The 25,261-nt window shown below is 40.6% G+C and overlaps 1 protein-coding gene across 1 annotated transcript in view; it reads right to left on the bottom strand.

The window, feature by feature from the left end:
• Positions 1-25,261, bottom strand: part of CLYBL (citramalyl-CoA lyase) — a 230,801-nt gene that overhangs the window by 98,685 nt on the left and 106,855 nt on the right. Inside the window, exon 3 of the mRNA XM_073348633.1 lies at positions 7,842-8,031. Within this exon, the coding sequence (XP_073204734.1) occupies positions 7,842-8,031 (190 nt within the window). The remainder of the gene's footprint in view (positions 1-7,841; positions 8,032-25,261) is intronic.

Genomic DNA, 25,261 nt, shown 5'->3' with positions numbered 1-25,261 from the left:
TGTTCCTGGGTTTTGGTCGCATTCAAGCAACATTTGGTCTACATCTTTCTGTGCTAGCCTCAGGAGAATGATATCATTCATGGTCACTTGGTTGAAATAGGGGAATTTTTGTAAGGGAACAGTAAAAGGACGCCGTTCATGCTGGGCTGTTTGCACTTGGCTAAAAGGGATCATCCCAGAGAATAGCCATGTGGTGGGGTGGGGGGAGGTGCGTGCTGCACATCCACCCGAAAACTGCAGCCCCTTCTTTTAAATGTGAAACCCAACCAGCATTGCTTGCTATGGGAAAGGATGGCACTGCAGTTTGAAACCATTCCCACATGTTATGTGTAAGAAGCCAATCCCACCTACCCTTTGCCTTACCGTGGCTGCATGGAAACCGAATTCCATTGCCCAGCCACGTGTGATGTGTCACTATAGAGGCAGGCGCTCAACATAAAAGGCAAAATGCGACCTTGTACCTAAAGCACATGTGCTGCCTGCTGTGAATTGCTTGATTCACTGTGAAAGATTCTCCCTTTTGTTCTCAGAAATGTATCATCTTAAGAATAAATGGACACAAATCAGATGTCAAGAATTATAACATTCATAAACCAGTCAGAGAACACTTCAATCTCTCTGGTCACGCAATTACAGACATGAAAGTTGCGATATTACAACAGAAAAACTTCAAATCCAGACTCCAGCGAGAAACTGTTGAATTGGAATTCATTTGCAAATTGGATACAATTAACTTAGGCTTGAATAGAGACTGGGAGTGGCTAAGTCATTATGCAAGGTAACCTATTTCCCCTTGTTTTTTCCTACCCCCACCCTCCCCCCTCAGACGTTCTTGTTAAACCCTGGATTTGTGCTGGAAATGGCCCACCTTGATTATCATACACATTGTAAGGAGAGTGGTCACTTTAGATAAGCTATTACCAGCAGGAGAGTGGGTTTGTGTGGGGGTGTGGGGGGGTGAGAAAACCTGGATTTGTGCTGGAAATGGCCCAACTTGATTATGATACACATTGTAAGGAGAAAGAAAAGGAGTACTTGTGGCACACGAAAGCTTATGCTCAAATAAATTGGTTAGCCTCTAAGGTGCCACAAGTACTCCTTTTCTTTTTGCGAATACAGACTAACACGGCTGTTACTCTGAAACCTGTCATTGTAAGGAGAGCGATCACTTTGGATAAGCTATTACCAGGAGGATAGTGGGGTGGGGGGAGGTATTTTTTCATGCTTTATGTGTATAAAAAGATCTTCTACACTTCCCACAGTATGCATCCGATGAAGTGAGCTGTAGCTCACGAAAGCTTATGCTCAAATAAATTGGTTAGTCTCTAAGGTGCCACAAGTACTCCTTTTCTTTTTATCATCTTAAATGTTACTCTCCCTTTTTATCTCCCCCCAGGTGCAAATGTTTCTAGGCTCCCCCTATCATCTCCGTCCCTGAGGTTATCGCAGATTAGAAGGCGAAAAAAACCACACTTGCGGTGACATGTTTTCCAAGCTCATGCAGTCCTCCCGCACTGATAGGGCAAAGCTGAATGCATGGAGGCCATCAGTGTTAGAGGCTAGGAAAGCATTAAGTGAGCGCAAAGAGCAGAGGTAGGAACACAAAGAGCAGAGGCAGGAGGCAATGCTAAGGCTAATGGGGGAGCAAACGGACATGATGAAGCATCTGGTGCAGCTGCAGGAAAACCAACAAGAGCACAGACCCCCACTGCATCCCTTGTACAACCGGCTGATCTCCTCCCCAAGTTCCATATCCTCCTCACTCAGATGCCCAAGAACAAGTGGGAGGGTGGTCGGAAATCATAGAATATCAGGGTTGGAAGGGACCTCAGGAGGGCATCGAGTCCAACCCCTGCTCAAAGCAGGACCAATCCCCAACTAAATCATCCCAGCCAAAACTTTGTCAAGCCTGACCTTAAAAACCTCAAAGGAAGGAGATTTCACCACCCCCCTAGTAACCCATTCCAGTGCTTCACCACCCTCCTAGTGAAAAAGTTTTTCCTAATATCCAACCTAAACCTCCCCCACTGCAACTTGAGACCATTACTCCTTGTTCTGTCATCAGCTACCACTGAGAACAGTCTAGATCCATCCTCTTTGGAACCCCCTTTCAGGTAATTGAAAGCAGCTATCAAATCCCCCCTCATTCTTCTCTTCCGCAGACTAAACAATCCCAGTTCCCTCAGCCTCTCCTCGTAAGTCATGTGTTCCAGTCCACCAGTCATTTTTGTTGCCCTCTGCTGCATGCTTTCCAATTTTTTCACATCCTTCTTGTAGTGTGGGGCCCAAAACTAGACGAAGGATGTGAAAAAACTGGAGGCTCCAGGCACCCAGCCACTCCACTCCAGAGGATGGCCCAAGCAACAGAATGCGGTCATTCAAACGGTTTGATTTGTAGTGTGGCTACAATATGCAATGTGGCCTTGTCCTTCTCTTCTCCTCCACCCCAGCCTACCCCACCCCACCCGGGCTATCTTGTCAGTTATCTCCCCACCCCCCTTTTTTTTAAATTAAGAAAGAAAGAATGCATGGTTTCAAAACAATAGTTACTTTATTTCAAAGCGGCGAGGGCGATTGGCTTACAGGGAATCAACAAAGGGGGCGGGTTTGCATCAAGGAGAAATACACACAACTGTCACACCGAAGCCTGGCCAGTCATGCAACTAGTTTTCAAAGCCTCTCTGATGCACATTGCGCCTTGCTGTGCTCTTCTAATCACCCTGGTGTCTGGCTGCTCAAAATTGGAAGCCAGGTGATTTGCTTCAACCTCCCACCCCACCATAAACATCTCCCCCTTATTCTCACAGATATTTTGGAGCACACAGCAAGCAACAATAACAGTGGGAATGCTGGTTGCGCTGAGGTCTGACCTAGTTAGCAAACAGCACCAGCGAGCTTTTAAACATCCAAAGGCACATTCTACCACCATTCTGCACTTGCTCAGCCTATAGTTGAACTGCTCCTTACTACTGTCCAGGCTGCCTGTGTACGGCTTCATGAGTCATGGGAGCAAGGGGTAGGCTGGGTCCCCAAGGATAACTATTGGCATTTCAACATCCCCAACGGTAATTTTCTGGTCTGGGAAGTAAGTCCCTTCTTACAGCTGCTCGAACAGCCCGGAGTTCCTAAAGATGTGAGTGTCATGCACCTTTCCCAGCCATCCCACGTTGATGTCGGTGAAACGTCCCTTGTGATCCACTGGTGCTTGCAGCACCATTGAGAAGTACCCCTTGCAGTTAACGTACTGGCTAACAAGGTGGTCCGCTCCCAAGATAGGGATATGCGTTCCATTTGCTGCAATGGGATTCCACAGTTAGGGAATCCCATTGCAGCAAAGCCATCTACTATGACCTGTACATTTTCCAGAGTCACTACCAGAACGTCAATGATTGCATTGGCTACTCGGATCAAAGCAGCACCCACAGCAGATTTGCCCACTCCAAATTGATTTCCGACTGACCGGTAGATGCAGACAGAGCTATCGCCACTCGCACAGAGCTATCGCCACTCGCTTCCCATCTGTCAGGGCAGCTCTCATCTTGGTATTCCTATGCTTCAGGGCACGGAAAAGCAACTCACAGAGTTCCAGGAAAGTAGCCTTATGTATGCAAAAGTTTTGCAGCCACTGGGAATCATCTCATACCTGCAACACTATGCAGTCCCACCAGTCTGTGCTTGTTTGCCGGGCCCAGAATCGGCATTCCACTGTATCAACCAGCCCCACTGCCACGATAATGTCCCAATTGTCACAGCCCAAGCCACATGAAGTCTGTGTCCATGTCCTCATCAAAATCATCCTTGTGCTGGCGTCTCTTAGCCCGGTTCTGCATATACTCCAGGATAATGGGCAAGGTGTCCACAATGCTCACAACAGCAGCGGGCTCCATGCTTGCTGTGGTATGGTATCTGCAGGAGAGCAGAGTTGCAGCGGAAGCGGTGGATGACGACGGATGCTATGAGAATAGATATTTATACAGAACGACAAGAGGACCTGCTAGGTGGATTCATGGCACCAGGATAACAGAGTTGCAGCGGAAGCAGTGGATGATGACGGTTAGCAGTCGTACTGCACCATCTGCTGACAGCAGCACCCAGGACACAACAGCAGCAGTGATGGTGAGCTGACCTGAGTGGGCTCCATGATTGCCGTGGTATGGCGTCTGCACGGAAAAAAGGCGCAAAGCAATTGTCTGCCATTGCTTTCACGAGGGGAAGGGCGACTGACAACATGTACCCAAAACCACCCACGACAATGTTTTTGCCCCATCAGACACTGGGAGCTTAACCCAGAATTCCAATGGGCGGCAGAGATTGCGGGAACTGTGGGATAGCTACCGACAGTGCACCGCTCTGTAAGTCGACACTAGCCACTGTAGTCAGGACGCACTCTGCCAACTTAATGTGCTTAGTGTGGACATACACAATCAACTGTATAAAATCCATTTCTAAAAATCGACTTCTATAAAATCGACCTAATTAGACATACCCTACGTAGCTGCAGTTGCGTAGCTTAGGTCGACTTACCAAAGTAGTATAGAGAGAGCCCCAGACTCAGGAAGCAGAATAACCAACTGCAGTAGAGGTTAAAATATTCAGATAAGGTACTGCCAGAGATTGGGGAACATATTGATAAATAGAAAAGCAACAAGTCACTAGGCCTAGTTGGCCTCAAGAGTTCTGAAGGAACTTGAGAATGAGGTAGCTGAGCAGCTAACAAAAATCCACAACGTCATTAAAATCAGCCAATATACTGATGGATTGGAGAGTAGCAAATGTTGCACTTATATTTAAAAAAGTGCATAGGGATTGAGCTGGGGCATTATTGGGCAGTAAGACTTGTATACCTGGGAAATTGGTTTAAATAATAATTATAAAACACTAAGGTAAAGAAGAACTGGTTGACATACTTTTATCTGAATTTTCAAAGGCTTTGACAAAGATCTTTACAAGTAGTTAGTTTCTTTAGTAAATAAATAACCAGAAATAAGAAGCACTGTAGTGTCATGGAGCAGAATTTGGCTAAGAGACAGAAAGAAACATTAAGAATGAATGGTCATTTTTAATAATGACAAAACTTTAGCAATTGCATGATATGAGGTTCTATACCAGGGCTGATACTGTTTAATATGTTTGTTAATTATGTACAAAAAAACCTACTTTAAAATAACTTTATATAGGTTACAACGTCAAACACTCAAAAGTTAGAAAATGCCAGAACAAGGTATCAGGCAACTGGGAGGGGTTTTTTGGAGGGACTTAGGAACCTGGACCGGGGGGGGGGGGGGAGAGAGAGAGAGAGAGAGCGAGCACGCGCGCGCGAGCACCAGAGATGGAGCCCAACACAGCTTGGCTAGCCCACCAGGCTAGCCCATCAGGGCACTGGTTTGACCAGGGTAGACTTCAGCTTAACTTCTGCATCTCTGTGTTAACCTAAGGACTGTAAGATTCTGTACGCCAGGTGACTAATAAATGGTACCTTGTTTTAGAAAGGCAGCCTGTGTCACTGTGAATGCTCACTGAGAGCACGCTGAGGGGCACAGTGCAAACCTCCTGCAGGAGTTTAGCATGGCTGAATTTGCTGCAGGGAGCCATAGAGAGAGACAGGGAACACAGGGTACACAAAACTGGCTCAGTTTTGGAGTCTTGAAGGCCAGAGGCCTGCTGTGTGGAACCGTGTGGGTCCTTGGGCCCCAGCACACTAACGGATTCACTCCAGGCAGACTGCGACTCCATGACACACCACATATATTGTAAAATTGCTTTGACAAGATGAGGGTCAAGCTCATATAAGCTTGGCCTAAGCAGTATGTAGCAAACAGCACCCAACTACTAAAGCTAAGCTCTAAGCTCCTTGCTTTCTGCAAAACACTGATATTCAGCTGCAATAAAATTCAAACACGGAGGTTTTTTATTGTATTAAGTATGAGAATAAATAATAAAATCAGTACACGAATTTTTGTATTATTTATTTCAATAGTAAATTCAATATAAAATTGAGCTCTGTTTTTCAATTGATTTTATGCTACCCATAAAGGTTCAGTTTTCAGTATGCCACTGAATATTATACTGACAATGCATACTCTATACTATCTTTCATCCAAAGATCTCAAAATGCTTCACAAACATTAATGAAAATAACAAGAAAGTATTATACTCCCAGTTTCACAACTAGGGACACTGAGGGTCAAGGTCATACAGGATGTCTGTGGCAAAGCTGGACAGAGAACCCAAATCTTCAGATTCCCTTGAACTATATTTTGCTACAAAATCATCTGTGCTGTTAAATTTTTCTTACAGAATTTTCCATCAATTCTACATAACTGATAAAGGTTAAGTGTGAAATCTTGGCCTCCAAAAAAGTTAATGGCAATAATCCCACTGATTTCAATGGGGCCAGAATTTCATAGTCAAAGTGCACATAAAACTGATCGTTTAACATGATTATGTCTATTTTGATGTCTCCCAAATATGAAATAAACAATCTAAGTCTGCTACTAAAGATTGATTCATAATCTCTCCCAGGTGAGTCTTTTATATGCAATTCCACTGGTTGGCAAGAATCTCTCAAGTACTGTATATTGATGCACTGGCGCACTTAGCAATACTAATTTCAAGTTTCAGTACTAGACTTCTAACAACACGAGAAAGCCATTATGCTCAAGGGTTTCTGAGAGACCTGTAACATCTTAAAGGTTAAGTAGAATATATAAGAGTTATTCTGAGTCTTGGTTGGAAAGGATGAACTTGCAGGACAGAGGTTCTGAAATCATATGAGAAATCAAGACTGTTCTCCCTGCTCCAAGACAACATGCCCAGAATCAGAAACTCTAAATGGAGACATGCTGTAATGTGGAATGTGTGAAAATGATGTAGGGAACCGAGGAATATGAAGATAGTACTGTTGGAGTTAAATGTTCCAGTCCTAACATACGCCTCATTTTGAGGCAGTTAATGATGTACTTTGTTCAAGGTACGGAAGATTTTTTTTTTAAAAGGGAAATGACAAAATTGAGATCCTTACAAAAGTTGCCGACAAAAATGTATGCGAATTTATGTCAGCTCTTACAGACACACTGAGACATAAATAATATTAAAATTCAACCTTTGCTTTCAAGGAGGAACTCTTAAAACACTACCACACACTGACATAAAGTGAACTTCGGTAATCACATTACTACTTCCTTTGTATCCTTCTCCAACACTCATCTTGATGCCTTCATATGTCTAGAATGTCCTCCGGGCGCTGGTGCACCAACCATCTACCTTCTTCCTCTTTCAAATACCTCCCTCAAACTACACCTCTTCCATGGAGCCAAGGCTTGAAAAATTTACCCAAGCCCAAGAAGTAATACCGTCTAACCTCAAGCCCATAACATATTTGCTATATGTGCTCCTCACAATCTGTAAAACCTTTACCTCAACAAAATAGTTAGTGGTTCTGACCTGCCTCCTTGCTTTTTGCTCCTTTCCTTCTGTCCTGCTTCCTCCTTTTCTACAGAAAACCTCATATCTTCCACTTTTCCATGTCCAGGACTTATTCCTAGCTCCTTATATCTTCAGCAGCTGCTGCTCACATGCTTGTCCAAAAATTCCCACTTGCCCTGTAAGCAAGCAGGTTTTCTCAAAGCCTGCATAAAGCTCATCAATGTTAGCTTGCCACCTAATAAATGCAAACGTCACTACTGTCTGAGGAATCTCTCTCATGGTCATTAAGTGCTTTGTGTGTCTTAACCACTGTCTGTCTCCAGCACGTGAAGTCCCCAGAGCCGGGATGGTGTCTTCCTGTATGTGTTCTGTACAGCATTGACTGCATGGCACACAACAAATAATTTATTAATTACCTTTCTGTTCAGAGCCACACCATCTTCACAGTCCAATACAGCACAATCTACATTTAGAGATGCAATTTTTTGTATCTTCCTTTCATCGTCTGCAGGTACATATAGCACAGCTCTCCTAGGTACATACTTGTGAGAAGACTTGGAGTGATAACCAAGTTTAGGAACACCAGCTGACAGTGAGGAGCTTGTCCTGTAAAAAAGGGAATTGAAGTTACATTCCTGATTATAATTTTTAAAAATATTTTAATGTGGGGTTTGGGTTTTTTTGTTTATTTTTTTTAAAAGAGGACATTCCTACTGAGGAACCTCTCAACTATTGAAACCAGAATCTATGTCACAAGAAATCTATCTTTCAATGAAATAGATTAAAAAAAAAAACTACGTTGAAAGAACATTAAGGCTGCCAAGTCCAACACTCAAAAGTTAGGAAATGCCAGAGTTAAGGTTACTCCAGCCTGCCAGCTTTGCTCCATCCTTTAGTGAGTCCGGACCCAGACTGTCTTCTTCTATTCCCATCTCCCTCTGCTTCCCACTCTTAGTCTGTCCCGGTTCTCCACATCCCTATGCCCCACAGAATGCACCCTTGAGTCTGCCCCTATTCCAACAAATCAGGCTGATTCCTCCTTCTCCTCCATATTGCCTGGGTGCCAGCAGTGGGAGCAGTGAGAGCACAACGGTAATCAAATCAAATCAATAAATAATGGAGACAGTCTCTCTACTCCCAGTTGTGGTCCCTGATGGAAATGCAGGAAAAGCCCTGCTCAGCCACTGCAGCTCAGGATGGAGCATGCTCAGTCCAGTTAGCACATAAGATCTGTGGGAGCATGGTCACACACTGCAGATGGAATCTTCAGAGTACAACGCTGCTAGCCTCCAACAAACATCTACTGAGTGTGTGCAAGCTGCAATTTTCAAAGGCTTAAGACTTGGCAAACTTGAGTGGATTTTCACGGGGACACCACAAGGAACATCTATGACACTAGCATGATGGTTCTCAAGCTTCTTTGATCGGGCCCCACTTCTTTGTGTCTGTAATCATTTACGCCAGGGATCTCAAACTCAAATCACCAGGAGGGCCATATGAGGACTAGTACATTGGCCCGAGGGCCGCATCACTGACACCCTCTGCCCTGGCCCCACCCCCACTGCTTCCATGAGGCCCCACCCCTTCCCTGCCTCTTCCCACCCCAACCCCGCCCCCTCCCTGCCCCTATTCCAACTCCTTCCCCAAATCCCTGCCTCTTCTCCGCCTCCTCCCCTGAGGACACGGCTCCCCACTCCTCCCACTTCCCTCTTGGAAAGTGCTAAGCGCCTGGAGGTAGGCAGAGGAGCAGGGACGTGGTGCGCTGGCGGGAGGGGAGCTTGGCGGACAGCAGAAAATAACTCCGGGAGTGCATGTGGGGGGGCACAGGGAGCTTGGTGGGCTGCAGGAAATAACCCTGCGGGCCGCATGTGGCCCGCGGGCCATGTGTTTGAGACCCCTGGTTTACACCCACCCCCGCAAATACATATACTACCATCCAGCTGAGCGGAGAGCAGTGGCTGCTGGCTGGGTGCCGAGCTCTGAAGGTAGTGCTGTGTCAGCAGCACCACAAAAGAAAGGGTGGCAATGTGAAAAAGTGATAGTCACACATTTTTTAACATGGGCAAAACACATTTTCCCCTTAACATTGTTCTCGGAAATAGCTGAACCATTTTAGCTAAAACTTTCCAAATTAATTAACCTGAGGAGGACATCTGCATGGGAAAAACAAAATCAGCCTCAACAGTTACAGTTTGGTGAAAACTGGGATTTATGCTGGAAAGTTTTAGACAACCTTAATGACTGGACATGCTGCCAGTCACCTATAATAAAAAAAACCTTAAACTATAAGCACACAACTCTCTCTTTAAACATAAATTTTAGAGAGACTGAAAGCAAAAAAGTATATATTATGTAATATAAATAGCCGCTGGCCACTCTGCAAGTAGTGTAACAAGAATTCCTGACCATCGTGGACCCGAGTTTTGTGTTTCTTGCAACTATATTAGCCAAAACATGACTAGATGAGTGATTGTTCTAGAACATAGTTTAATAAAATTGTCTCAGACAAAAAAGCCCCAAACATGTCCATACTGGTCAGGAAAACAACGCTAACAAAAACAGTGTTTAAACATGGTATCAACGCTATGTAAACAGGGCTTCACTCATCAGAACAAACATTCCAGTTCTCTCTATCAAAGAGCTAGTGCATGTATTTGTCTAAACACTGCTTCAAAACAGATTTTATTTTTTTGAAAGGGTGTATATACTGCTTGTATAAAATGTGCCTGTTTTTATTAGAAGGAGGAAATCTCTGGAGCTGGGATCTTTCTCATTAGATTGAACACCTCAATCGTGCTCCATTTTACCCATGTGGCCAGGCAGGCAGGCGGCTGACTTTCTTATACCTACAATGGGATTTGCATTTGCAAGCTTGAGGAAAAAAATATTTGGGTTTGTGTTGTTGGCCTTCTATAAATGATGGCTTTATTAAGATGAAATAATTTATAATGGCGGTGAGTAAGAACTTCGCTCTTTCTTTTAAAGAAAAAACTATGAATAATGAGGCAAGAAGATTAGTTCTCTAGTCTTGCTTTGGTTATAAGATTTTGGGGAGGGGGAACTTCATGCTTACTAGGACTCACTGAAAAAATGTCACCAGTCATTGCCTGTTTCTAGCTGTTAAGCTGTATTTGAATACAGTTAAAATATATTAAATGTTTTCCTGCATGGCATTCCATACATACATCAATCAATATTTCTGTTCTGTATCTGATGAAAAAATAGTGAGAGTAATTAACCACTGGAACTGTTACAAAGGATCATGGTGGATTCTCCATTACTGACAATTTAAAAATCAAGATTGGATGTTTTTCTAAAATATATTCTCTTGGAATTACTTTGGGGAAGTTCTATGGCCTGTGTTATACTGGAGGTAGAGTATATGATCACAATGGCCACTTCTGGCCTTGGAATCTACGAATTTATGAAATAAAAGAAAAATTCAAATAGAGTGAGACAAAGAGAGAGAGAACCACAGGTGACAGTTGCTAATCATGTCACCTAATAGATGATTCTCAGATACCATAGTGATGGGCATGGCATAAGAACCTGAATAGGACAGAATAAAAAGTATTACTCCTCTGTGTAAGCAATTGCTGTAGTTTCCACAATGATGTTAGGTAATTGTGAAGCGAAGGAAAGATGAATGAGAGGGAGTCCTCCAGGAGACATATTAGACCTCTAGCAAGATGTGATCCATGCTTTGAAAAAGTTTGAGAAACCATGTAAAATATGACAGGTTTCAGAGTAGCAGCCATGTTAGTCTGTATTCGCAAAAAGAAAAGGAGTACTTTAGAGACTAACAAATTTATTTGAGCATAAGCTTTCATGAGCTGTCAGTCTCTAAGGTGCCACAAGTACTCCTTTTCTTCATGTAAAATATGTGGCCTGTACAGAACACATGACATAATGTGGAATAAAGGTTTTAATGGCATTCCTTTGGGATGACCTCCATAATTAACTTCATGCCATTTCTGCCACATCACACAAGTATGAATTATCATACACATATACAGCATGTAAGAATAACGTGAAGTCATCCACATTTAATGCAGAATACATAATCTACACATGAATGTCATTGATACATATACTTTTATATGTCCATTAACCTAATATCTTCCATATTGTTACTTTCTGATCACACCAAAGCACTAATGTGCCGAAACAGTTTGCTTCAAATTATATATGACCAAACCTTCCAAATGCTTGAAAATGAATACAATCAATTTCAAGTACGACAATGGCAGGGAGATGCAATACTTCCAATGAACAATTAAGTCCCTGTCAAGAACTGATTTCTTCACCTCAAGGTTGTTATATTCAAAATTAAAAATAGATTTAATAAAAAAAAGTGCTAAGAAAGATCTGCTGGGGTTTTAACTCTATGGACCAACCTGAAAATTACAACTATACTATGACCTCCCTTGCCAGTTATGTAAGTGTCCTTGGTGGACCCGCTTTGGTAGCATGGAAGAAACTGCTGCTGTTCTATTGACTGGTAATACTAAATGGGGCCTAATCAACAGGGCAGTTTTGCTGATAAATAAAAATTATGCATTATTTATTAGAAGTGCCAGTGCTATCCTTATTAATAAATCTTCTTCATCTATGACTGTAACTGCTTCAAGACACATGCAGTGGGGATCTTGATACTCGGGACCTACACGACGTACTACTGAGATTCATACCCCTCTGCCAATTTTTTTGTTTAACGGCTAATGTTCCTTGTCTTATGGTGAAGTGCTAATGATAATGGAAATTGTGACAACTAGCGTGGCTGGGGGTAGTTAATTTAATTTAATTCCACTTTTGTGCACTATATTCGGGAGGGGGGAGGAGGAGGAGACGTTTCTTTTAAATGAAGATTGGAGAGAGTCTTTTTCAGTGTGACACAGAGGTCAGTGAAGAAGTCTGCAGTCCTTCACTAAACATATATGAGGAAACAAAGCAATTAGTTTCTATTCTCTTTCTCTGATGGCTTCCACCTGTAGCTCTCAAAGACACAAAGAAGTCAAGTTTCAGAGTAGCAGCCGTATTAGTCTGTATTCACAAAAAGAAAAGGAGGACTTGTGGCACCTTAGAGACTATCAAATTTATTTGAGTTTAAGCTTTTGTGCGCTACAGCTCACTTCATCAGATGCATTCAGTGGAAAATACAGTGGGGAGATTTATATACATAGAACATGAAACAATGGGTGTTACCATACACACTGTAACGAGAGTGATCACTTAAGGTGATCTATTACCAGAACTCGGTTTCTTAATAGCTAACTCTAATAGTACAGACAAGTAGCCTCTGAAGCATCCTTGATGACTGTCTATTACTAATTGTCTAACCTAGAGTAATTTGATAGATGTGAATAAAACCATAATCCCAGAGCACGCCAAGATGAGATGTATCACCTGTAAAACATGTTACATAAGACTTCTTGCTAGCTGTAATTAAACTGAAAGCTACAGGACCAACCAGCTTCCCTTTACATCTGCAGACACTGTCTGTTATTCAGCATTGATTCTCTGAATCCAACACACAATGATATAGCTTCTGAAAGGAAAAACTGTCATGACCTTCAGTCCAGATTTAGAAATCATGAGTCAGCTGTCACCACTTACGAGTGTAAACTTTCATTTAGACAGTTCAGCAGTGTGACTCCACTAAAGGAATATCTGAATCTAAAGAAGCAGTGAAGTTGATCCATTAAAATATCATCAGCTCATAGGTTTAAGACTAAGAATAATATTAACCAGGGACCACTGGAAATTTCCCTTAAACTCCTCAACCTTGGAACCCCATTGGCTCTGTATGTGTTTCTTAGAACTCTTACTATTACAGATATACGGTCAATTTGTCAAGTTGTTTAGGCTTAGTAAATCTAAAACAAAATCATCCATTTTTTCTTTTAAAAGCTGTTGCAGGAAAATGGTCTCACTTGACAAGCATAATTACAGATTCTTTTTCCTATTTTCTTTTAAAAAGATAACATGGCCAAAATGTAAAATAAGAGCTTGTTACAAATATATTTAGGCATGACTACAATAAGCATTTTCACACTATTCTTTCTGATGTACAGTGCATAGGTTTGGGATTTTTCCTCTCCAGTAAATTCCTCTTCTGCGTAATCACAGATTCATTTTATGCTACCTAAAAAGATGGTGAAATTTTGAGGAATAACAGGACACCCTTCATTAGGGGATCTACCTATGGATTTCTTTAAAAGAGACAATGGCAAGAGTTAGACCCAGAACATTACATATATTAACATTTTGGTGTTCTATTAACATAGTCTCACTTATCTCCATTTTTGTTGGTGTTTTGAATTAACATAAATCTCTTTAACTGTGAATAATAATAATATTTATCATAATAAAATCTGAGTCCTATTGTTAGCACCAAGAAAATTGCTTCACATGTGTCTCTTTGAATGGGTAGATATTTTCTTAATTATGTAAAACTATGTGTGACTGAGCTTAAACCAAACAAATGAACATACTCCAAGAGGAGGTTGGCTAACGAACTGCTATTTCTTTTAAGTATATAAAAATGAGTAATAGAATATTAGGTATTAGCCATTTAATTGTTTTGCTGCATGCTGTATTCATTCATATCGTATAGTTTTGCAGCATGTTGGTATTCAATGAGGTCTTGGAATTGTATCTAGGTTTTCTTAAGATTTGTAGCACTATACATATCTCTTTTCCAAATATTAAATAAAAAAAAATGGCCAAGTGAAAAGCACCCATATTCACTCTACATAATTTCACCTCAACAAAAATATTTCATTCTTCTGAACAAGGGAAACAAATCTTTTCTGTTTATTGAAAGATGCTGCACTGTATAACGTCACTGAAATTAGTTTCAGAGTAGCAGCCGTGTTAGTCTGAATTCGCAAAAAGAAAAGGAGTACTTGTGGCATCTGTAGCTCACAAAAGCTTATGCTCAAATACATTTGTTAGTCTCTAAGGTGCCACTAGTACTCCTTTTCTTTCTACTGAAATTAGTGAGTTTAAAAGAGGATATAAAATCTCCCGGAAACATACTGTAGTATGTTTCCAGGTGCTGATCACACACAAGCTTCCGTACATAGTTAACTTTATGCATGGTGTGTAGTCTCATTAAAGTCAACGGCACTACTCACAGTACATAAAGTTAAGCATGTGCATAAGTCTTTTTAGGATCATGGCTGTACTCTGTTTCCAGTTCTTTCCCATGTTTATTATTCTAGACCAAAGTAATTCCAGAAGGGCTGCTATGCTATAACGTGTCTAACAAATGACAGATTGAAATGGCAAACCTCTAGTTCTGTAAGACGGGGCACCAATGATGGTCTAAGTTTGGGATACTGTTTCGGAAGAGCATATCTACAGGTCTGGATGAGATAATTCACAAAAAAGGAGTCACATTCAGCAATCTCAATGCATGTTTCTGAACCCCTAGACACATGATCATTGGCTATATGACAGGTTTCAGAGTAACAGCCGTGTTAGTCTGTATTCGCAAAAAGTACTCCTTTTCTATTGGCTATATGCAATCCTATATATTCATGATGGTCAAATTAAGAGAGGTTCTGAGACCCATGATAAAAAAACCTGGTATAATCTAGGCAGTCTAAGAAGCAAACACTTACATTTTCCCCCTTTCTGTTTTTAAAAAAATACAGAATAAAAATAAATGTGAACCCCTTCCCCACAAATAAATATTCTATTACTATTTTTGCTTTGTTTAATTAACAGGAACTAGCTGGCAAATAATCTACCAAAGGCACAAACAAAGGAAAGTGATATGAAATTACAAAACACCGCAATTTGCATAGTAATTCCTTCTAATTAGGAAAAGAAGATATAAATTGTTTGTTATAAACACCGGTTGTGCCTTGTGCAAACACTAACAGCTCACAACTGAGCCAAGCTAAGTATTTGTCTAATCAAAACTACTTTTCAAAGAGTTTTATTGGTACAGCTGCAGAGCATGAATTTTATCACACATGCTAATAATCCCAGTTATGGTACTAACATTTTAATCATTTGTTCTGCAGGCTTGTTTCTCAAACAATTAGCACTAATGAATGGCCAGAATACCTCAGATCATATATGTCTAATTGCAGTCAAGAGCCGTTCTTGTCTGCATGTACATTTCAATTTACCTCTGGGGATAATGTTTGTTAATTGTATTTCTTTATATAGCAAGTGAAAAAAGGTTGCTTGCTCAAAAAGGGGCTAAGTGTTCTCTTCTTTCCCTTTGTTCCCACAAGAAGCTAAAGTCACTTCAAGAGGCACTTAATCCCATCATCCATGGTTACAATTGCCTTACAGCATCAATCAAAAAGAATCTGAAGTAAAATGATGCAGCTATATTGTGTAATTAAAAGCAATTCAGGTAGTTATTGCTTGGGGCACTTTCCAGGTCCAAATACTTAAAATAGCACTGCAGGGATTCTAAATACTGTAGTGTTTTAAATTTGGTCCACTACAATATCTCACAGAGGAAGGGGAGGAATATGCAAAAAATAAATCTCTCCTAGTGTGTATTGTAAAGCAAAAGAAAAGAGGAACAGTTAACGTTTGAAGTGACAAAATCTACAACTCTCCATATAAAAGGAAAATAAAAATATCAAGAAGAGAGAAAAGGAAAGGAGAAAGAAAAGGAGTAAAGTTTTAAAGAAAAACAAATTTCCTGCAATTGTTAAAAGTGAACATGCAAAAGAAAAAAAAAAGCTCTCTTTAATGGGAAACAGAAGATCACTTTACAAGCTATAAAATCAGAATATAGGACCTCTGAAAATCCACATTTGTCCTAATGTAAGGAAATTCAGAGTAAGTTTTTTAAAAAGTTATTAAGTTAAAAAGGCAACATGTGTGATATTTACTTCCAAATACATTCAGAACTTTCCTAAGGTATTTTACTTAACAAATGCCACTAATAGAGATCCAATTATGCTTAAATCAAAACTAAGGGCTATCAACATATGAAACACACAGCTTTACATTTTGATTTCTTCCTTTGTTCTTAAACAGATAAGGGCATTTCCTTGCTGTTTTTTTTTTAAATAAAGAATACACTTTTTCCTCCCTCAAAATGTAAGCCAATAGCTACTTGCTATGAAAAATTAAGAGAGACTAGATTTTGCAGTTTCAAAACTTTGGAAAAGTAATCTTTCCTTATAAGAAAAAAAATATTTTGAAACATACATGATTTGATTCTAACACATCAATAGGCCTGATGTAAATTAAAATTAATTCCACTTAAGTAGTTGGAGTTATACAGTTGTAAAACCATGGTAAGCAAGATCAGAATCAGACCCAGCTGATCCTTAAGCTTTAAGATGTTTAAACTATAAACGTTAAACATTTCTACCAAACCAATAACTATACACGAGATAAAAATAAAAGGAGTACTTGTGGCACCTCAGAGACTAACAAATTTATTTGAGCATAAGCTTTCGTGAGCTACAGCTCACTTTGAATTGAGCTTTAGCTCATGAAAGCTTATATTCAAATAAATTTGTTAGTCTCTCAGGTGCCACAAGTACTCCTTTTCTTTTTGGGGATAGAGACTAACACGGCTGCTACTCTGAAACCTATACAGGAGATGTGTGCACAGTGATGGGGACACCACCGTGGGCTGAAAAACCAGCTCCCAGCTACCTAGTGAATTTAGAAATTTAACCCTCATAGCAAGCACCTCTGGATCTCAAAAAAACGGTTTGGACGGAGTCACCCTGTAGAGCAGTTACCCATTGAAAAAACTGTAATGAGGAGAAATGAAAAGGGGACTTTCAAGTAACCTTCTGCAAGCAGTTGCTAGAACTGATAGTGCACACCACAGTATATATAAAAAACCAGAGAGGTAAATAAAATAGGAAAGGAAAATCTTGCTGTTAAAAAAAGTTGTCATGTAGAAATGTGTGAAAACAAGGCAGGTTAGTGTTTAAATTGGACAATTAATAAAAATCAAATGCTAAGTGCAAGTCACTTTAGTGCAGAATTTTGATTTTAGTTGCTACTTATAACTTTTTTCTATCTCACAATAAATCCAACATAAATCACGTAAAACAGAAAACAGAACCTTACCGAGAAAGAAAAAAAAAGATTGAGCACAAACCAGAAGCTGACTGACAAAGGCTTAAAATAATAGACCCCTGAACCATAAAATGATAAAAGGGTATCATAGGTTAAATAGTTAACCAAACCTACTCCTCCCACCAGCCCCAAACCTAAAAAATGACCTTTTATTTACCCCATCATGTTCTTTCAACTACATTGACCCTGTTGTTCATGAACATTCAGGGCTCCACCATACTTCAGTAGTTTGGACTGAAGACCAGTTTCCCCCCCTTATCAGTTTAAAACTGCTAAATAAATTACTGGTAATTAAAAAAAAAAATCACACTTCTGATGTATACCTGAGCATTCGCTCTCTTTATAACTATGCCAATCTTTGAATAACTTGCCATGCCAATAAAATATCACTGAGTCGAACTGTTCATTCCTTTCACCTTTAGCATTACTGAAGTTTTAGGCTCCTTGGGATGCTAACTGCTGCTTAATGAAACCAGAATCACTGAACTGCAATGCAAAAGCTCTGCATTTGTCTGTCACAGCCTGACATTCACACGGAGACGTATTAAATAATGGAAGGTGCAATTAGAATAATCATTTACTTACTTGACTGGAATATTTGAGCTTCATTTCTCATCATATACAATATAAAATTAAACTTTTAAAAGTGTTTGTTTATACAATATGTCTGCCTCTCTCCATATTTTATTAATGTCACTCTACATGTAATTTTACGTATACCATTATAAGGAAACATTAGAGAGTATTTTCTTGGAAGAAATTGCTGCATGATATAATACAGTTTGATCTCAGTAGTTTGTGACAGGGTACAACATTTTTAATTAAAAATGTTTTTTGTTATTTAAAGTTAAAGACAACAGCCACCAATCAAAGGATTATATGCAAGTTACCTCAAAAAATAATATATAAAAACTTTTAGCAATAAAAGAAGAATTATTTTGAATATATTCTATTGTTGTTATTTATTGTACACCAACATTGTGCTTAAAGCCCTACAACACAAAGACAACAACATGACTTCCTACCCCAAGAACCCTGGAATCTTAGAAGGCAGAACAATCACAGAATGCACGGAAAGATCCACTATAAAGTTCTATCTTTATAGAATGTTGATCTATAATAAATGCAGAGATATAAATGGTTGCATTTCCCCTGAAAATGGTTCATGTTTGTTGACTCAGCAGAAGTAGTGAGTTTTGAGGAGGTATTTCCTTTGTGTATCTGCTATCAAAAAAAACCCCAATTAGTTCATTGTGAAAAAAGGATTTAAATTCTCTACTCTGGTCAGTTTTCTGATACTTCTCTTTAAAAATTCTGTTAACAATATTTTTACACCTACGAGTATATATATTTATACTTTCCCTCTCTTTTCTACACTGTACTTCTCTGTTTAATCAAAGCTAGTCCCCATAACACGTTACAGAGCTCTTTCAATTCCTGCCATTGATCCAGCTGTGTACACATTGGCAAGGTCAATATCAAGATTTGAAAATTCAGTGCTAATTACTGTGATTACAATCTGGGTCTCAAGCAGCCAAAGCCTCCAATAGAGTTTAGGAGGGACCTACTTACGAATTAAAAAAACAAACAAACAGAACCCGCAACACATTCAGCAGAACCTATAAAGTGCCATTCCAGCTTGCTAAACCACAATGCTGGCAGAAAGTGACTATTTCCCCCCGCAAATGTATGCAGGTTAGTTATTCATACACACATGGTACAAGACAAAAGGAAAATGTTGCAGACCTTAAAACATAGCAACTTTAATTTATGTTGCAAGTTATGGTCAAAACAGATTTATTTTGAATAAGTTGAGAATCTTCAGAAAAAATAAATTATTAAATGAAACAAAAACACGACTAAAAGCCAAAATGTATACAAAGGCTCCAGTATTGTGGAAGGCATAAGAAGGAACAAATTTGTTAACTATTTTGAGGAATCTTGTATACTCTTGAGACTCATATATAGGAGGGCACATTCTGCCTTGGCTTGCAACTTTGGTCATTCTACTAAAAAGAAAAAGGAGTACTTGTGGCAACTTAGAGACTAACCAATTTATTTGAGCATAAGCAACCGATCATCCTACTGTTAGTCAAGGCATGATTTGGCCCTATAATTCTTGTATACTTACTTAGACATATGGGTTAGTTATGTGGATGAATAAAGCCTACTTATTTTTGCACCAAGAAAAGCAAAAACAATACAGTCTTTTATCTGGATTTATGCCCCAATCCTGTAAACACTTAAGTATATGTGTTGATTTCAATGGGACTACTCACATGCTTAAAGTTAAGCATGTGCTTCAATGTCTGCAGAATTGTGGCTCATTTTGAATTCTGAAACAGTTCAATTTCTAACTGTTTTGGAATGTATCCAGGCCAACCTGCCTTTTTTTCCCCAAGTTCTGTATACATTATAGATGTGAAAAGAAAAGGAGGACTTGTGGCACCTTAGAGACTAACCAATTTATTTGAGCATGAAGTGAGCTGTAGCTCACGAAAGCTTATGCTCAAATAAATTGGTTAGTCTCTAAGGTGCCACAAGTCCTCCTTTTCTGTTTGCGAATACAGACTAACACGGCTGCTACTCTGAAACCTGTCATTATAGATGTGAAATACACGGACTGGTGCAAAATTGAGTGTTAGAAGCATGCTCATGCAATGTAGTTGGAAAATGTCTTTCACAGGAAATAAAAACACTTAGCACTAAGTGGAGAAAAAATATTGCATGATATTTTCTGATAAGCTGAAAAGCAGAACCCTGACTCTACTTAGTTAAGAGTTTTAGGCTGCGGAACTATTGTAGACTCCATTAAACACATTTAAGATAGTTTACATTCTAAATCATTAGATATTGAAGAATATTTGAAAAGAAGTTATTAGTAAATATTGAATTTCTGAAGTATAGCTTATACATTTATAACTCTGAAATGTAATGTAATGAGTGTTTGAACCTGATAGATTGAAAGAATGATAATGCAGTATTCGGATTGATTCAACATGAGTCTATCTACACAAAGTGATATATAACCTCTGTCTGCATTCAAGATGACAGAAACATTAAAAATATTTGGCTGGATAAAAAGTTTGGAACGAAAAATGGCCTGCAAATAACACTTTGCTTGAACCAGCGCTTCACTTATTTCAGCAACTGGTTGAATGCAGAGAATTATATGGAAATATTGCTCAGAATGGCACAAAACAAGCCTTGGTATTTATTTTTTAACTCGTCAGATTTATAAGAGCAATGAGATGTCTGCATAAGTATTTTATAGCAGCCTGATATGGACTCACTGTTTTAACCAGCTCTTTAACTATCCCCACAAGTTAATAAAATGCAACAACCTGAATCCTTAATGCCTACGCACTCAGATAAGAAAGCATTCATTAAGCAATATCCATACTGTTTTAATTAAAGAAATATCACTCTTATTTTTAGTATAATGTTCAAGTCCAGTGTAACATTTTCTTAAAATGTCCCAAAGGCATCTTGATAAGCAATAAAAAAAATTCTCCCTTAACTTCAATCTAGGGTGACCAGGTGACTGGTTTTCGACCGGAACACCAGGTCGAAAAGGAACCCTGGGGACTCTGGTCAGCACCGCCAAGCAGGTTTTTGAAAGTTCAGTCAGGGGTGCTGCGGAGCCAAGGCAGGCTAGTCCCTACCTGTCCTGGGCTAGGGAACTGTGCTGTACCCCAGAAGTGGCCAGCAGGTCTGGCTCCTAGGCAGGGGGGCCACGGGGCTCTGCGCGCTGCCCCTGCCCTGAGCACCAGCTCTGCTCTTTGCCAACGAATGGGAGCTGGGGGTGGGAGCGGTGCCTGTGGGCGAGACCACCGCGTGCCATAGAGCCTCCTGCACCCCCCACCCCCAGCCTAGGAGGCTGACCTGCTGGCCGCTTCCAGGGCAGAGCACGGTGCCCCAGGACAAGCAGGTAGCCTGCCTTAGCCCTGCTGCACTGCTGACTGGGACCTGCCTGAGATAAACCCATACCCCAACCCCGAGCCCCAACCCACAGCCCCCCCGCACCCCAGAGCTTCAACCCCTCTGCACCTGAACCCCCTACCCCAGCCCAGAGTTCCCTCTCATACCCTTACCCCCTCATCCCCAGCCCCATCCAAGAGCCCTCACACCCTCTTGCACCCCAATCCCTTGCCTCAACCCACAGCCCCCCTCCTGCACTCTGAACCCCTCAACCCCACCCCGCAGCCTGGAGCCCTGTCCTGCCCCTCAAACCCTCATCCCCGGCCCCACCCCAGAGCCAGCACCCTCAGCCCATTTAATTATTACCAACCTCAAGATTTGATTCACAAAGATTTGATTTAAAAACAACATGGAAAGAACAATAAGGACAAAAATAAGATTTGGCAAAGCAAGACATTATTAAAAAATGGGGGGAAAAAAACCTACTGGTTTACTAAGACCCATTCGACTGGAACTACACAGTGCAAAGTGCAAATGCTCATGATATAGACACAGGGGGAGTTTCTTATCTGTATTTTACAGGTGACATTACATTATGTGGTTATCGCAGCTATAGTATACATTCTTTTGGTTACTGCACAACACTATAAAGCCAAACTGAAACTTGTGTATATTCTAGGAGCCAGAGTTGTGCTCCTCCCAACCGGCCCCAGTTTATTGCAGATTATTATATCAATAATATGCAGATTATTATATCAATATATCACAACAAAACATTCAAAATCCTCCTCTTTCTTAAAAATATTTTTTTGAAATCAGCCTCTTACCCCTTTAATGCGTTTCATATTTTTGGACTTGGCTGAAGGTGTGGGAAACAAAGGGAAAAGGGCAGTAGATCACAAAAGCACATACTTTATGCAAGAAAAGACTTTGTGATTGATGCTTACTCAAATACAATTAAAAAGAGATGTTTAATCTTCTTGTTTTCTTCAGTTTGTGGCTACACATAACTAACTAAATATTGTTATTTTGCAAATAATTGGTAAGTAGGTGCTCTGTGTTCTATAACAAACAACAAGAAGGAGAAACAGGATCAGGTTTATGCCCACTTAACAATTTTTCTTGTTATTTAAATATACCAACTTTGAGTGCCTATTGCTCTGTGCTTAGACAGAAGTGGTGCTAATCCACTGGGACCCCTACGCACGAATATTTTGCAGGGCCCCTTACCCGGTCCTAAAAATACTAATTATATTTATACACCAAAACAATACAAACTAATACATTTGTTTAAAAGTCCATGTTAAATAAAATGAACAGTATTTTCGGGAGTAATACTAAATAAGGCCCACTTGAGCTGTTTGGGGCCCAAAGCAACTGTATAGTCTATGTACACCTAGCACCACCATTGTGCTCAGATACTATGGTGATGGGCAGCAGTATAAAACTAACAATATCTAGGCTCTTTGCACTTTCTCCCATATTGCTTCCTAAACATGGCAAAAATCTCCCTGTGGAAATCTATAAAGCCACCACATTATTCTCCTTCAAGTCCCACCTCCTTAAAGCCCACCTCTGCCATGATCATATGTTCAGATAAACATTTACCGGGCAAAGTAAACAATTATATACTGTAGTGTCTATCCCCCAACTTTATTAAGGAGAAAAGTGTCCTGTGCTTTGAGCTGTCTACTTTTTGGTTTGGGTACTGTGGTACAGCATGGCCAGAGGGCAGGAGGAAAGTGTTAGAAGGGAGCCTTATTCCCTGTACAGGGAAGAAAGTTTGCTAAAAATTAATTAAAGCACCTGAAGCCAATTAAAGAACCTGAAGCCAGTCACATGATAAAACCCCCCTGCTTCAATCAGACAAGAGGAGAAGTTGAAGCAGAGTAGATTGGTGTTAGAGCAGAGAGCAGTTTGGAGGGAAGCAGAAGAGAGTTTGGAGAAGCGCTGTGGTGGGCTAAGAAGACCAAGACCCTAGGTAAAGGGACACCTGGTTTGTGCAGAGGGAGGATAGGAAGCCCCACAAGCTGACGGGCAGGAGAGGAAAGTAGCCGAGGGGAAGGAACTGCTACTTCTAGTGGCTTACCGCTATCCCGGGGCTGGGACCTGAAGTACAGGGCGGGCCCAGGTCCCTCCCTCTCCACTCCCCTCCTCTAGGACACTAGTGGGGCAGTTAATACCCCAGTTCAGGGGCAAGAAACGGTGCCCTGAACCCCCACCCAAGAAGAGAAAGTGTGAGACCATCATAGTAGCGCCGGCAATTTGCCACAGGGACCCATTTTTGTTTTTAACAACTTATTCATTTATTTTAGGAAGTACTAACAGGTTTACAGATTTCTGCCATGTAAATATCAGAAATAAAACAATAATCGTTTTAACACTGATGTGTTTAAAGTGACATTCTACAGTAATAGTCATCAGATCCAGGGGTGAAAGTAACTTAAAGGACTTACCAGTATCCAGAGTCCTGAGCAGGGGGGGGCGTAGCCTCGACCAGAAAAGGCGGGGCCGGGCCCTTTAAATCATGATTTAAAGGCCACAGGACTCCAGCTGCGGGGCCTTTAAATAACCCCGAGAGCTCCCAGCTGCAGAGCCGCCTGGGAGACCCGGGGCTCAGGGGCAATTTAAAGGGCCCCAGCCACCACTACCACAGCGGAGCTTTGGGCTTTTAAATCACTGCTGGAGCCCTGCCGCCGCTACCCCAGGGGCTCCGGCGGCACTTTAAAGGGCCAGGGGTTCCGGCTGCTGCAGGGAGCCCTGGGCCCTTTAAAGTGCCCCCGAGCCCTGCTGCCGGAGCCCCTGGTTGGAGCCCCAAGGCCCTTTAAAGCGCCAGCCTGGGGAAGCCAGTCCGGTCCGGCATGGCGTACTGGCTCTTGCCGGTATGCCGTACCGAACTGGCTTACTTTCACCTCTGATCAGATCTCTCTATTAGGGTGTTACCATATTACAGAGTAAGCATCATTACAACACCTATGACATGTTGCTTCTAGTGATTTTATTACATTGAGTGAAATCTCTGATTAAACATTTAACAGACAAGGCATGTCTATCAAAAGTTAATATTTAAAAAACTGGACAGGTGTGTGGGGTTTTTTTTGCAGGTGAATGTGCTTCCTCTGAGTATTAATAAAAGGTAATGAAATAGCTAAATATGCATTTGTTCTTTGTCTATTTTGGTGGGTACATAATTGGTGTGTGAATTTTTCCATAACAACCACCTCCCATATTTTTTTTGAATCATTCTCTGGAGTTGGATTATTTTTCATTTTCCAGGGAGAGGCTATCCGTAACTGAGCAGCTACTAGCAGATGAAAGATTAATTCGTTTCCTTTTGTGTTACCGTTTCCTCTAGGAAGACCCAGGAGAATTACCAAAGGATCATTCAATAATAAATATCTACCAATTTGCCATATCTGATTATGGATTGCATCTCAACATTTTCTAATGACTGGACATGCCCGCCATATGTGCATAAAATCTCACCTGTCAACACAATTTCTACAACTTTTTATCGCCCTTCAATCTTTATATATTTTAACTTGAGTGGTGTGAAGAGGATATCCATTTATCTGTACAGAACAATAGACCCTGATTTATCATTATACAAATAAATAATAATATCCATGCTTTATTATGAGTGAAATAGTACTATCAAAAAAACTTTTAATATTGATACATAGCACACCAGTAGCATGCAATAAAGGACAAAAGGAAGGGGATCATAAACAGTCATTTCAGCATGAAAACAAGTTGTGGACCAAATTCAAATGTTCATATTAAGTCTGGAGTTTGAAACTGAGTCAATCTATGTGTCATTTGGGTGCTTTCAAAT

This window comes from Lepidochelys kempii, chromosome 1 (genome assembly GCF_965140265.1).
Source record: "Lepidochelys kempii isolate rLepKem1 chromosome 1, rLepKem1.hap2, whole genome shotgun sequence".
NCBI classification, from domain to species: Eukaryota; Metazoa; Chordata; order Testudines; family Cheloniidae; genus Lepidochelys; species Lepidochelys kempii.
This window is presented reverse-complemented; position numbering and strand designations above follow the sequence as displayed.